The sequence below is a fragment of the Ranitomeya imitator genome, chromosome 2 (genome assembly GCF_032444005.1).
Source record: "Ranitomeya imitator isolate aRanImi1 chromosome 2, aRanImi1.pri, whole genome shotgun sequence".
Taxonomy (NCBI): domain Eukaryota; kingdom Metazoa; phylum Chordata; class Amphibia; order Anura; family Dendrobatidae; genus Ranitomeya; species Ranitomeya imitator.
In genome coordinates, this window is record NC_091283.1 from 513714740 (window position 1) to 513730383 (window position 15644).

The 15644-nt window shown below is 46.1% G+C and overlaps 1 protein-coding gene across 1 annotated transcript in view; it reads left to right on the forward strand.

The window, feature by feature from the left end:
- KPNB1 (karyopherin subunit beta 1) overlaps positions 1 to 15644 on the forward strand; it is a 42054-nt gene that overhangs the window by 7544 nt on the left and 18866 nt on the right. The window contains exons 5-14 of the mRNA XM_069751711.1: positions 5203 to 5355; positions 5985 to 6044; positions 6119 to 6208; positions 6280 to 6390; positions 7887 to 7988; positions 8104 to 8328; positions 9896 to 10087; positions 10167 to 10297; positions 10681 to 10828; positions 10920 to 10991. Of these exons, the coding sequence (XP_069607812.1) occupies positions 5203 to 5355; positions 5985 to 6044; positions 6119 to 6208; positions 6280 to 6390; positions 7887 to 7988; positions 8104 to 8328; positions 9896 to 10087; positions 10167 to 10297; positions 10681 to 10828; positions 10920 to 10991 (1284 nt within the window). The remainder of the gene's footprint in view (positions 1 to 5202; positions 5356 to 5984; positions 6045 to 6118; positions 6209 to 6279; positions 6391 to 7886; positions 7989 to 8103; positions 8329 to 9895; positions 10088 to 10166; positions 10298 to 10680; positions 10829 to 10919; positions 10992 to 15644) is intronic.

Consider the following 15644-nt stretch of genomic DNA (forward strand, 5'->3'; position numbering starts at 1 on the left):
TGCCAGGCACTGTACCTAAATGCATGCTCCTGCAGGAATACTGGAAAATCCATAAAGACAATCTGTAAACAGGCTAACATTCCACCTCTTTCCATGTGACGTCTAATAATCACCTGCTATTCATTATGGGGCTGGATGCATGTATAACTTGCTGTGCCATTAAGACATTTTACCTTTTAGAAAATGCTTACGCTTTTATAAAAATTCTGACCATTGCAATATTTTATAAGCTGTCAGCTGCCTAACTATAAAGTTGGTGACCGAGTGCGTGTTATGGCCCCTTTCTAGGATTCGTGCCATTGACTTTTAGGGTGCTAGCCATGAAGGTGACCAATATGACCTCTTGTAACGGAGGGAAATGTCTTTTGATAAAATGTAAAATATCAGAACTATTGTACTTGGGATAGTCGGGTGTTAATGGCATACTTGAAAGAAGCTTCCTAGCCTATTTCTCGGCTTCAGGTGTGATGGGTCTGGCCTAGACAGCGCTCCTCAAGCATGTCACAAATACTGGGAGAGGGTGTGACAGCGTGCTCTGTCAGAATGCATGCAAATGTGGGACCTTAGACTACCTGAAGACGTTCAAGCAAATTATATTGTAAAGTTATTACCATGTTCTCAACTCTAAATATTTTCCACCATTAAAATGTTTTTCTAGGAAAACAAAACTTCCCAGGTGACAGGTAAATAATCCTTAGTCTGCGCAGAGACAGTGTGTGGAGATGTCACTGTCCTCCCAGCCCCTAGACTGCTGTGGCCTGTGATTGGCTGCAGCAGTCAGGTGACTTAGGACAGTATCCTAAAACATCTGATGCACTGATCGGATCACCTGACTGCTGCTGCCAATCAGAGGCCACAGTGGTCCAGCAGCTGGTGAAATGGTGACCTCACTGTATACTGTCCCTACGTGGAGCGGCCTGCACTGTATCCCGGTGGGTGCCAGTAAGAGAGTGTGACTGGGTTTAGTTATCTCCATGTCAGTGTGACCGTTTTTTACATATTCCATTCTCTGGGCAGGATTATTTTGCCACTATGAGGGTATTATTATTATTATTATTATTATTATTATTATTATTTATTGTTATAGCGCCATTTATTCCATGGCGCTTTACATGTGAGGAGGGGTATACATAATAAAAACAAGTACAAAAATCTTAAACAATACAAGTCATAACTGGTACAGGAGGAATGAGGACCCTGCCCGCGAAGGCTCACAATCTACATGGGATGGGTGAGGATACAGTAGGTGAGGGTAGAGATGGTCATGCAGCGGTTTGGTTGATCGGTGGTTACTGCAGGTTGTAGGCTTGTCTGAAGAGGTGGGTCTTCAGGTTCTTTTTGAAGGTTTCGATGGTAGGCGAGAGTCTGATGTGTTGTGGTAGAGGGTTCCAGAGTAGGGGTGATACGTGAGAGAAATCTTGTATGCAATTGTGGGAAGAGGAGATAAGAGGGGAGTAGAGTAGGAGATCTTGTGAGGATCGGAGGTTGCGGGTAGGTAAGTACCGGGAGACAAGGTCACAGATGTATGGAGGAGACAGGTTGTGGACGGCTTTGTACGCCATGGTTAGGGCTTTGTAGTGGAGTCTCTGGGTAATGGGGAGCAAGTGAAGGGATTGACAGAGGGGAGAGGCCGGGGAATAGCGGGGTGACAGGTGGATTAGTCGGGCAGCAGAGTTTAGAATAGATTGGAGGTGTGCGAGAGTGTTAGAGGGGAGGCCACAGAGCAGGAGGTTGCAGTAGTCAAGGCGAGAGATGATGAGGGCATGGACTAGGGTTTTTGCAGATTCATGGTTGAGGAATGAACGGATTCGTGAAATATTTTTGAGTTGAAGTCGGCAGGAAGTGGAAAGGGCTTGGATATGTGGTTTGAAGGAGAGATCAGCGTCAAGGATTACCCGGAGGCAGCGAGCTTGTGGGACTGGGGAAAGTGGGCAGCCATTTACTGTAATGGATAGGTTCGTTGGGGGGGGTCGCGTGAGAAGGGGGAAAGATGATGAATTCTGTTTTGTCCATGTTAAGTTTCAGAAATCTAGCGGAGAAGAAGGATGAAATAGTGGACAGACATTGAGGGATTCTGGTTAGAAGGGAGGTGATATCTGGTCCAGAGATGTAGATCTGTGTGTCATCAGCATAGAGGTGATACTGAAAGCCATGAGATTCTATGAGCTGTCCCAGGCCAAAGGTGTAAATGGAGAAGAGCAAGGGCCCAAGGACTGAACCTTGTGGGACTCCGACAGATAGAGGGCGAGGTGAGGAGGTGGTGTGTGAGTGGGAGACGCTGAATGTCCGGTCTGTTAGGTATGATGAGATCCAGGATAGGGCCAAGTCTGCGATGCCAAGGGATGAGAGGGTTTGTAATAATAGGGAATGGTCCACTGTGTCAAAGGCAGCCGACAGGTCGAGGAGGATAGAGTAGTGTCGCTTGCTCTTGGCGGTTAAGAGGTCATTGGTGACTTTAGTTAGGGCAGTTTCGGTGGAATGGTGTGATCGGAAGCCAGATTGTAGGCGGTCAAAGAGGGAGCAAGAAGAGAGATGGGAGGACAGTTCAAGGTAAACATGTTGTTCCAGTAGTTTGGAGGCATAGGGGAGAAGTGATATAGGGCGATAGCTAGATACAGAGGATGGGTCAAGAGGGCTTTTTGAGGATAGGTGTGATTGAGGCATGTTTAAAGCTTGGGGGGGAAAACACCAGTTGTTAGTGATAGGTTGAAGAGATGGGTTAGGGTTGGGATGAAGATTGTGGTGAGGTTTGGGATGAGGTGGGATGGGAGCGGGTCAAGTGCACAGGTGGTGAGATGCGATCTTGAGAGTAGAGTGGAGAGTTGATCTTCTGTAATGGTGGAGAAGTTGGTTTTGGAGGTGGAGGGCTGGGAAATCGGGAGGAAGGGCTCTGGGGGTTGTTGACCAAAACTGTCTCTAATGCTATCAATCTTCTGCTTGAAAAATGAGGCAAAGTCTTCAGCGGAGATAAGTGGGGAGGGAGGAGGTGCTGGGGGACGGAGGAGAGAACTGAAGGTGTTGAATAACTGTTTAGGGTTGTGAGAGAGAGAGGATATGAGATGAGAAGTAGGTTTGTTTAGCTGTGGGCGAGTGTGGTCTTGAAAGTAGTGAGGGACTGTTTGAATGCGATGAAGTGCTCGTTAGAGTGGGATCTTTTCCATCTGCGCTCAGCAGCCCTGGAAGCTCGCCTCAGTTCTTTGGTCAGGCTGGTGTGCCAGGGCTGTCTGTTGGTTTTGCGAGCTTTGGTATGTATAAGTGGGGCAGCAGATTCCAAAGCTACAGCTATTGTGGTGTTATATAGAGCGGCAGCGTCATCCGCATTGTGTATGGAACTTATGTCTGTGAGAGGGAGGAGGGATTCAGAGAATGAATGTAGGTCAAGATGTTTAAGATTTCTGCGAGGGTGTGAAAGTTTGTGGGGTGGGGATTGTAGACATGGAGTGGAGAGAGATGGGAATGTGAGAAAGTTGTGGTCAGAGAGTGGAAGAGGTGAGTTAGAGAGGTTAGATAGAGAGCAGAGGTGGGTGAAGATGAGGTCCAGTGTGTGACAGTCTTTGTGAGTGGCTGCAGAGGACCATTGAGTGAGGCTGAAGGAGGAAGTGAGAGATAGAAGTTTAGTGGCAGCCGAGAGGGAAGTGTCAATGGGTATGTTGAAGTCGCCCATGATGATAGTGGGGATGTCCGCAGAAAGGAAATGAAGTAGCCAGGTGGTGAAGTGGTCAAAGAAGGTGGTGGCTGGCCCTGGGGGGCGGTAAATGACAGCCAGTTGGAGGCTGGTGGGGGAGTAGATGCGCACAGAGTGCACCTCAAAGGAAGGGAGGGTAACAGAGGGTGGCAGTGGGATTGGGGTGAAGGAGCAGTTATCTGACAGGAGAAAACCAACTCCTCCGCCATGTTTGCTGCTGGGGTGGGGTGTGTGGGAAAGGTGGAAGCCACCGTAAGAGAGTGCAGCAGGGGAGACTGTGTCAGAAGGGGTGAGCCAGGTTTCGGTGATGGCGAGGAAGGAAAGTTTGGTAGTAACAAAGAGATCATGGATGTAGGAGAGCTTGTTGCAGACTGAGCGAGCATTCCACAGAGCTCCTGTTAGTGGGACTGGGGAAGCGGGGGCTGGGCGAATGGGTATAAGGTTAGAGAGGTTACGGAAGTTTGTGCTAGAGCGTGGATGGGAGGTAGAAATGATTGTGGGAATATGGTGAGGAGGACCAGGATTTGGAGAGATATCACCAGCAGTAAGAAGGAGCAGAGAAAGTGTTAGCAGGTGGGAGCAGGAGAGGGCATGAGGTGGCTGTCTGTGCTTGGAGACAGGAGATTGTATGTTAAGGAACAGTTCTAAGGAGGAGGTGAGGTGGATGGGGAGGATTGAAGAGATGAACAGTTCCTTACTTGGTGTAGGGATCAGGGGAGTTAGCAGAAAGTGAAGGATTATAGGGGTGAAAGTGAAAACAGAAACATTGTTTACAGTGAATGGCCAGTTACCTTCAGGTTCAATTCAGGTTCTAATTCTACTGTAATCCACACTTCTAAGGGATCACACTGCAGACTGAAGTCATTGCAGACTTGTGCTATGCAATATATGTACAACTAAGTGCGTTCAGGTGTGAAGCAGAGAGGAGTGGTCTCTGCTCATCTTGGTCAGAGAATTAAGGGTGGACCAGATGCATACAATCAGGCCTGAGTAAACAAGGTCATAAATAACACTGGGGTTAGCTGAAAAGCATACCATGAGAATGCTAGGAGCAGAGGAAAGTCTGTGTGGAAAGCTGGGTGATGTATTATGTGCACACGTCCGGATTTTTAGCGTTTTTTTTTTTTGCGGAATTTCGCTATAAAAACGCTATAATTCCGCATCAAAAACGCTAAAAATATGCATCCTATCATTTAGAATGCATTCCGGATTTTTTTGTTCAGATGGATGCGTTTTTTACCGCAAAAAAAAAAAAACGCATTCCGCAAAAAAAAAATGGACATGCTCATTCTTTTTGCGGCTTTCTAAGCCAAAATGACTTTCGGGGGGGGGGGGAGAAAAAAAACCGCAAAAATTCCGCGCAAAAACCACGAAAAATCCGCGCAGAAAAAAAACGCAATTTTCTGCCAGAATTCTCCGGATTTTGTCAGGAAAAAACCTGACGTGTGCACATACCCTAATTATGCAAGCATTTACTGTATTGTAGGTAGTGTCTTCACAATTTTTTTCTATTTAAGGACCCTGAACAACTCCAACACAAATGCAATGAAATCCTGACTGCTATCATCCAGGGTATGAGGAAAGAGGAGCCCAGCAGCAATGTTAGGCTTGCAGCCACAAATGCTCTTCTCAACTCTCTGGAGTTCACCAAATCTAACTTTGATAAAGAGGTTAGTGGGTGGTCTTGAATCCTCTACCTGTAATGTTGGGGAGTGTGCCCGTAACCATTTGTCTGCTGGCCTTTAGCCAAAGAATGCGTGGAATTGCTGAATTGGCAGCATCCGGTCAGAGTGCATGAAGCCGCTATTGTTGGGGCAGAGCTTGTCGGATGGCTCACTCTGCTGACTTAGGAAGTGACTTCAGCAGTCAGTCAGGGGCACAAAGTCACACAGCACTCTTGCTGTTGCAAGGCAACCTGAACCATCTTCAAAACGATCAAAAATGTTTAGATGTGTCAGTCTTGCTGCCCCAAGGCTTCTGAAATGACAAAACCATCTTACATTTAGGTGGTAACTAGGGTTGAGCAAATTTGTTTGAAATCTGTCACCAAATCTGAATTTGCCATATTTGTACCCTATTTGTGCTGAATGTATGTTTGATGTTCGGTTCCTAACACATTTGGTAATTTCTACTCCCATTGACTCGAATGACATTTGGCTGTGTTTGACGAATAGTACAAAAACAATATTCGCTGCCGATCGTAATCGCTCAACTCTAGTGGTAACCCCCCAATCTTGCCGTTTGGGATGTCTATTCTAGTTGTGTGCCCTTTACTATTATCTTTTTTTTCCTCTTTTAGTCCGAAAGGCATTATATTATGCAAGTGGTCTGTGAAGCAACGCAGTGTCCCGACACTAGGGTGAGTTCCTGAATAACTGACACATTGTCAGTGACGTCGCCACCTTTGCTTACCACGTGGTCTCCGGTTTTTAGGTGCGAGTAGCTGCTCTACAGAACCTGGTGAAGATCATGTCCCTCTATTACCAGTATATGGAAACCTACATGGGACCCGCACTATTTGCTGTGAGTTCCATGGCCGATAACGAGGGCTGTGGTACCACATAAGCATTGTGTGACAGATTTTGTGTTTTCAGATCACCGTGGAGGCAATGAAGAATGAAATAGATGAGGTGGCTCTGCAGGGAATAGAGTTCTGGTCCAACGTATGCGATGAGGAGATGGACCTGGCAATTGAAGCATCTGAGGTAACACTTCAAGTCAATCAGATTCTATCACTTTTAATGGTAAAATCACCTGCAGCAAATTGTGTGCAGAAAAATTAGTTTCGTACACGATGGAGAAATTTTGTAAGAAATCTGCTTGTGATTATAGCCCAATTCACCGGGTCTGAATTGCTCTTATTAAATGGCTCTATAGGGTTATTTCATGGTGTTCCTTTAGTTTAAGGTCCTTTCTGCAGACTACCTGTTGAACCACCAGTCCATTGGAGTACATGGCATGGAGAAGCCTCATACCCTTTTTCACTCCTTTCCCAAGACAGACATGTTTTACCAAGTGCTTTTTAAACCCGATTAATAGTGTCTCATTACATGAAACTGGGCACATATGATCCTAGCAAAGAGTGATCAGCATTTAGAACGGATGCACAGGGAAGTATTGGATTAGGAATTGGGCAGTTGCTTCTTTCTGTGATTGTCGTATGCCTTGTTTTATTATGACTCTATTGATCTAGCCCTTTTCTGTGCTGTCTGAGGATGACAAGTTCATGCACCACACATAAAATATTGTGTTGATTCTGACTGTCTGAAGACTGAGAATTGGGATTTTGATTAAACTGGGATATAGATGTATAGTTGTACTCCTCCACCATCATGGCTTTCTTTGAAACCTTGCACTTAAAACCCCAGAAAAAAAAATCAAAATGTGCATACACCTTGTAGTGATAAATAGTAACAATACGTGTATATAACATGGGGTATTTGGTACGATCATCATTAAAAAAAAAAAAACAAAGAAGCTATCTCACCGCAACGAGGTGTAACCATTCAGTATGGTCCTATGCTGTCTCCAGTATCAAAACCTCACTTTGTGAGACCTCAATGTGAGTAAAGGCAGAGCAGGACCCAGGCCTGACTGGTTAGACACCTGCCCGTGGGAAGTTATGTAGATGAAATGCCTAGCTCAAAAAGGGTGGTTATGCCCCTGTTAGTTAGGCTACTTTCACACTAGCGTTTTTTGTAAATCCGTCACATTGCGTCGTTTTGCAGAAAAAACGCATCCTGCAAAAGTGCTTGCAGGATGCGTTTTTTCCCCATACACTTCTATTGATGACGCATTTGCACACTTCGCATCCGTCTTGCGAAGAATGCGTCGTGCTTTGGCGGACCGTCGGGAGAAAAACCCTGCATGTAACGTTTTTTTCTCCCGACAGACCGCTTTTTCCGACCGCGCATGCGCGGCCGGAACTCCGCCCCCACCTCCCCACACCTTACAATGGGGCAGCGGATGCGCCGGAAAAATGCATCCGCTGCCTCCATTGTGCAATGCAGCAAACGCTAGCGTCGGAACCTCTCCCCGACGCATTGCGACGGGGAGATTCCGACGCTAGTGTGACAGAAGCCTTAAAGTAAATAAACTACAGCTCATTTCTTTGGTTTGCTGTAGTTTCTTGAAACCTTGCAATTGCCAAAATTCCATCACGTTATATAGTGAATAACTGCTGCCATAATTTGTTTTTCAGGCTGCTGAACAGGGCAGACCGCCAGAACACACCAGCAAGTTCTATGCTAAAGGGGCGTTGCAGTACCTTGTTCCCATACTGACACAGACACTTACGAAACAGGTGAATATTTCTTTTTTTGGATTTACGGCTTTTAAACATTTTGGCACATAAAAGCCTGTAATGCTGCAAGGGTTTGTATCTTGTCAGTATCCAACCACATGATCTCTGCTACTAGGATGAGAATGATGACGACGATGACTGGAACCCCTGTAAGGCTGCTGGGGTATGCCTCATGCTGCTTGCTACGTGCTGTGAAGATGACATTGTCCCCCACGTGCTGCCATTCATTAAAGAACACATCAAGAACCCAGACTGGCGCAACAGGGATGCAGCAGTCATGGCATTTGGAAGTATACTCGAGGGTCCGGAAGCCTGCCAGTTAAAGCCCTTAGTCATACAGGTTAGTGCGTTTTAAACGGTCTTATGTCCTTTTTTATTAAAAAAAAAAAAAATAATTAAAAAAAATTCCCCACTGTGTACCACACTAAGCAATCGCAAATGAATAGTGTACAGGTCTAAATTTTGACATGACATACAGTCTGTAAAGATGGCATTGCTGATGCATGTGTAATACAACTGAAATGTAAAATATTCTAATACTGCTGATAACCTAGTCATACAGCTGCCAGGTTGGTGCTTTCTTAGATTTTACTTGTAAAACTTAACTGTGTCTAAGGATGACGAGTTCATGCACCACGCAGAACAGACTGTGTTGATTATGACTGTCTGAAGACATTTGAACAGCAGTGTTAAACGAAGTCTAAACCTTGTAAAGGTGACATTCACTGCAATTAGCTTTTCATAGCTCTCAAAGTGCTGTCTGATCGCTGCTGCCAATCACTGTGGAATTATGCACCACTTGCAAGAATGATCAATAAAGACTAGTGATTTACTGCAGTGTTCATGTGCGCATGTACAGAACATTACTTTGGCATTATTTGTCACCGTTAAGCTGCCAATTATATGGAGATAGCCTATTTGGATGGATACTTTTGATCTCTAAACTTAAACCGCTCTGGTTAGGATGGCAATGCACATGAAGGGTAATAAATGAAACTTGGTGTTGTCCACTACTTGGACAACCTTTTCTGAATCTTTCTGTCAAGTAAAATAACACTTTCTCATCTGACACCATTCCAGCAGTGTTGGCATTTGCTCTTCTGGGGCTAACTTGACATTCACTCCATCCCTTCAGCCTATTAGTGCAGATTTCTTCCTCAGATCTCTTAATTTGTCCAAAGGAGGGGAGAGAATAAGTATTACTGGGAGTAAACTGGGATTCAGAAGTCTGTCTGAGTAGTGGACAACCCCTTTTGAAAAGATTGTTCATTACTTTTATATTGATGGGTCATCGGTACCAGACTGAAGGTGCTATACCTTGCACCCCTGCCTGTTGTAATGTCTTATCAAAGGGATGTCCACTAACAACCCCTTCTTGATCTAAATGTTTGGCCGCGATAAAATAGAGCTTGTAATCGCCTCCAGTCCTGTTCCAGCAGTATTTGCACTCACGGTCCTTGGGCTCTCATGCGGTTATGACACGTGGGGCCCGGTGCCCCATCAGCGTTGGTGTCACTGTCCCTGCCTTTGAACACGAAGAGTAAGTCTGAGATCAGCTGCAGCCTGGACTGCCTCTTCATGTTCAAAGTGTCCGAAGATGGACAGTGACCCCAGTGCTAATTGGGCGCCAGGCTCACGTGTCGTACAACCGCCTGAGATCCACAGGAACACTAGTGCTGACACCACCTGGACAGCGCTGTCATGGGAGGTGAAGTATGTGGACTTTTTTTTTTATTATATTTTTTTTTTTTTTTTTTTTTTTTTTTTTTAGTTTATTGGGACCAAACGTTTAGTTCACGAAGGGGTTGTCCTAGTAGTGTACAAAACCTTTAAATACAAATATGGCATTTTTTAATTTGCAAGAGATGTTTGCCTTCCTGCTCTGCAATTCCTCTATTTTATCCTAGGCCATGCCCACTCTCATTGAGTTAATGAAGGATCCCAGTGTGGTCGTTAGAGACACTACGGCTTGGACTGTAGGAAGAATTTGTGAGCTTCTTCCAGAGGCAGCAATCAATGATGTCTACCTCGTCCCACTACTGCAGTGCCTCATAGAGGGCCTAGGGGCAGAGCCAAGGGTGGCTACAAACGTCTGCTGGGTAAGTGAATTGTCCTGGTCTCTATCCAGTGTTTGCCATAGTGCAGATTACTGTAGTTATAAGGTTTGCTTGCTCTTAGGCATTCTCTAGTTTGGCTGAGGCTGCATATGAAGCCGCAGATGTAACAGATGACCAGGTAGAGCCGGCCTCCTATTGCTTGTCTAGCTCCTTTGAGGTGATTGTACAGAAACTGCTGGAAACAACTGACCGGTAAGTTTTTTTAGTGACGGTTTCTCCACACAGCAGGCTTTAATTGTAGTTGTAAGGTAAACTACAGGCTCTCGAATATGTTGACCCAAATTGCTGTGGTTTTTGTTAGTCCGTGCAATTCCAGGATGTGTTGGCTTTTGACTGTAGTCTCTTTGGATGACTCTACGCAGCACTTACACAATATGATTAGTGACTGTCGGACTTTCGGTGTAGTAGCTTCCTACCAGTCTGAGGATGATGAGTTCATGCACCACTCTGATAGTTGTGTTGATTATGACTCTCTGAAGACGTCCTAATTTTTTTTTTTTTTTTTGTGTGTGTCGGCAACATTGTGGGATATTGGAACTTGCAATTTGATAGTCTGCTTTTCCTCCCCTACACAGACCTGATGGACACCAGAACAACCTACGAAGCTCTGCCTACGAAGCCCTAATGGAGATAGTAAAAAACAGTGCCAAGGATTGCTACCCGGCTGTGCAAAAAACTACTTTAGTGATAATGGAGAGGCTGCAGCAAGTGCTTCAGATGGAGGTAGGAGTGTGAGCATCTGCTGCGTGAGACGTAACTCATTTGGAGCCAACATCTTGTTCTTATGCTTTCCACCTCTCATTTCTTTTACCAGTCCCACATACAGAGCACATCAGACAGGATACAGTTTAATGATCTGCAGTCACTCCTCTGTGCAACACTCCAGGTAAGTGTCCTTCAGAACACGTTTCCCTTGTGGTCACTTCTGTGTAGGTCAGAGAATCGCAAGTCTGAGGATGACTAGTTCATGCACCACACAGACCTTACTGTGTTGATTATGACATTCTGAAGACTTTCAATTTGCATTCTTTGATTTATAGGAAGTAGTCATTAATGTTTGCTCCTGTAATCAATTGCTTTCAAAGTAAAACTTGCTCCTGTAGAATAGGAGCAGGTTTCCATGCAATCTTTAAAAGTTGAACCAATATCAAAAACTCAAACCAAAATAAGGATCACGTAAAGAAGATACTCATAAAAAAAAATCATTTTATTGAATCACAAAGGGGTTAAAGACCAAAGAAACCACTTCAACTTGATAGTGGTTTTTGTTTTGTTGTGTTTTTTAACCCCTTACTGACCTCGGACGGGATAGTACGTCCGAGGTCAGCTCCCCTGCTTTGATGCAGGGCTCCGCGGTGAGCCCGCATCAAAGCCGGGACATGTCAGCTGTTGTGAACAGCTGACATGTGCCCGCAATAGCGGCGGGTGAAATCGCGATTCACCCGCAGCTATTAACTAGTTAAATGCCGCTGTCAAACGCAGACAGCGGCATTTAACTACCGCATGCGGCCAGCCGGCCGGATATGAGCGGATCGCCGACCCCCGTCACATGATCGGAGGTCGGCGATGCTTCTCCATTGTAACCATAGAGGTCTTTAAGACCTCTATGGTTACGAATCGCCGGTAGCTGTGAGCGCCACCCTGTGGTCGGCGCTCACAGCACACCTGATTTTCTACTACATAGCAGCGAACAGCAGATCGCTGCTATGTAGCAGAGGTGATCGTGCTGTGCCTGCTTCTAGCCTCCCATGGAGGCTATTGAAGCATGGCAAAAGTTAAAAAAATGTGAAAAAAATAAAGTTTAAATCACCTACCTTTCGCCCCAATCAAAATAAATCAATAAAAAAAAAATCAAACCTACACATTTGGTGTCGCCGCGTTCAGAATCGCCCGGTCTATCAATAAAAAAAAAAAGCATTAACCTGATCGCTAAACGGCGTAACGAGAAAAAAATCGAAACGCCAGAATTACGTTATTTTTGGCCGCCGCAACATTGCATTAAAATGCAATAACAGGCGATCAAATGAACGTATCTGCACCGAATTGGAATCATTAAAAACGCCAGCTCGGCACGCAAAAAATAAGCCCTCAACCGACCCCAGATCATGAAAAATGGAGACGCTACGAGTATCGGAATATAGCGCAATTGTTTTTTATTAGCAAAGTTTGGAAATTTTTTTTCACCACTTAGACACCAAACATATCTAGGTTATTTTTTACCTATGAACTCGTACTGACCTGGAGAATCATAATATCAGGTCAGTTTTAGCATTTAGTGAACCTAGCAAAAAAGCCAAACAAAAAAACAAGTGTGGGACTGCACTTTTTTGGCAATTTCACCGCACTTGGAATTTTTTCCCCGTTTTTTTAGTACACAACATGGTAAAACCAATGATGTCGTTCAAAAGTACAACTCGTCCCGCAAAAAATAAGCCCTCACATGGCCAAATTGACGGAAAAATAAAAAAGTTATGGCTCTGGGAAGGAGGGGAGCGAAAAACGAACACGGGAAAAATGGAAAATCCCAAGGTCATGAAGGGGTTAAAGGATATTTTGAGACTTAGTCACAGAACTTAATTTTTGTTATTGGATATAATGAACATGGTGGTACATATTTCATTGGTCTCACCCAGTAGCATCCCCTATGACATTTTGGCTTTAACCCTTTTGTGATAAATTTTTTTTAATTTTTTTATGGATCTTATTTACTCGATGCTTATTTTGGTTTCAGTTTTTGCTATTGGTTCAAGAATGTGGAAGTGCCATTCTAACGGATATTAATGTTTAGTCTTTTAAAAGTTGTTCACAACCAATTAAAAATAGATTTCTCTAAAGTCAGGTTTAACCCCTTCATGACATGCGCTGAACATGTTGAGCGCATGTAGTATACCTTCTTTTGATGTGGACTCCGGCACTGAGCCCACATCTTTCTCGGCTGTTCTGAACAGCTGACATGTCCACCTAACAGCTGCAGGTGGAATCACAATTCACCAGCGGCTGTTAAATGCATTGTCACTAATCCCGCCCATCAGTGACCCTGTCATGATCTTGGGTCACTGATGCGTTAGTATGAGAACCAGAGGTCTCCAGCAGATCTCTATGGTGAGCTGATCATTGCCTGGGTAGCAGAGGCGATTGGGTTATTGCAGCCTCTAGTCTCCCATGGAGACTATTGAAGCAAGTGAAAAGTGAAAAAAAAATAACAGTTCAAATCATCCCCCATTTCCCCCATTTGCCCCATTAAAAAAAAAATAAAAAATTACACATTTGCTATCGCTGTTTTCAGAATTGGCTGATGATATATAATATAATATATTTTTCTCTGATCAGTAAGCGGTGTAGCGAAAGTCAAAATGCCAGACTTGCAGTTGTTTGGTCAACGCAACATTGCATTAAAAAATGGGTGATCAAAATATCGTATCCACATCAAAATGGTATAAATAAAATGTCAGGTCTGCATGCAAAAATTTATGCCCTCACCCAACCCTAAATTTGGAAAATGGCCCTTTTTTTTTTTTTTTTTTTTTTTTTTTTAACTTTGGAATTGGAATTTTTTTATTTCAATCTATACATGTTTGGAATCTAAGAAGGGAGAATGATGAATCATAATGACAGGTCAGTTTTAGCATTATGTGAACATGGTAGAAAAATTTTTTTAAAAAAAGTTGTGGAATTGCACTTTTTTTGCAATTTCAATGCACTTGGAATTTTGTTCAGATACATGACATGATAAACCCAATGGTGTTGTTCAAAAGTACAACTCGTTCCGCAAATACAAGCCCTCACATGGCCGTATTGACGGAAAAATAAGTTATGGCTCTGGGTTGAATGGGAGCGAAAAACAGATGCAAAAAAGGCTGTGGCGTGAAGGAGTTAGGCCATGTTCACACAGTGCGTTTTTCTTTATCGCCTCTCATTGGGGGACACAGGAACCATGGGTGTATGCTGCTGCCACTAGGAGGCTGACACTATGCAAATAAAAAAAAAAATTAGCTCCTCCTCTGCAGTGTACACCCCACCGACTGGCATTAAACTCTTCAGTTTAGCTTAGTGTCAGTAGGAGGTGGACACGGGTCTTTCATTAGACCCTTATCTACCTCAATGTGCGTCGTTTCTTTTCAGGTTTTCCGGAGGGATACAGGGTGAGCAGTCACGCCTGTAGTCACACAATACGGACTATGAGTACGGCGTGTACTGCCACCCCGTATCCTCATAGATCCCTCTCCAGGACCAAGATCCTAGCACAGAAGCGTGCTCAGAAGTCCGGTCCTGGCTCCGTCCCCCACCCACTCGCCTACCAGAGCCTGTCGGTCGGAGGAGACGAGGACGTCCATCACAGCTCCGTGGACGTCTCATTCCCCTCAGGTTAGTAACGGCGTGGGATGTTTAGGTGAGTATTTCCCCCTGGCGGGCTCTCCATTCCCCCGGGATCCTTTCTCCAGATGTCCCCCGGTCCTCCCTCATGGCGTTTGTTTTGGGGGGATCCCAGGGACAGCCACGGGGGCTGTGGCTCATTTTCCTCCGGGGCTCTCCTTCATTGGCGGCCGCACAGCCACGGTGTCTCCCTTGTGGAGTCTCGGCCTGGCGGGCTGCCGCGCCGCTCCCCCTTGCGGTCTCGCTTCTCGGCGGCCGCGGTGTGTCCTGTGTCTGCACGGCGTCCTTGGCAGGGTGCCGTGCCGCTTGCTTTCTGCGGCGCTCCGACGCCGCCACTCTCCAGCGGCGCTCCGGCGCCGCTATTCTCAGGCGGCGCTCCGGCGCCGCGATCCTCTGGCGACGCTCCGGCGCCGCGATTCTCCGGCGCCGGCCTCTAGTTTGGGTCCCGGCTTCTGCCGGGGCCTGCCTCTGGCGCCGCGGCCCCGCCGGTTCCGTTCGGGCAGCCTTGGCGGACTGCCGCTCTTCTCGGACTCTGCGGCGCGCTGCTCCGGCGCCGCGGTTCCCTTCTCCGGCGGCGCCGGTCTCTAATTTAGGTCCCGGCTTACGCCGGGGCCTACTTCCGGTTTCTCGGCTCCTCACTTCCGGTTCTGCGGGCGGGCTTCTTTCCCGCCCGACATACTGCGCCCTGCCCACCGGCGCCTCTGCGTCTGGCTCCACCCCCTTCCTCGTGGGTCCCTCGGCCGGTGTGCACCGCTTCTCACAGCAGCAGCACTCGCATCTTCTGTGGCTCAGCATCGCAGAATCAGCACCTCAGGGAAGTTCTCCGCCGAGGACAAGTGGGACATCTTCCAGGACCGGGTCCGTGAGTAGCTGCACTGCAGACTGACACCCCCCTCTGCCCACTGTCCCCTAACCCACTGGCATCTTCAGGGTCCCTAAAAATGTCTACCTCTAAAGGGGGCCGCTCTCGTCCCCCTACCTCTTCATCTTCTGCCTTAGTCACGTACTTTGCATGTTCGTCCTGTAACAGCAAACTTCCCTCAGGTCAGTCCTCCCCGCTGTGTCAGTCCTGCAGCAACCCGATTGTTCCCACCGCCCAGGATCCCCCGGCTGTTCCGCCCGAGAGTGATCCCCCCATCCCAGGCTGGGCCGCTTCTCTGTCAGA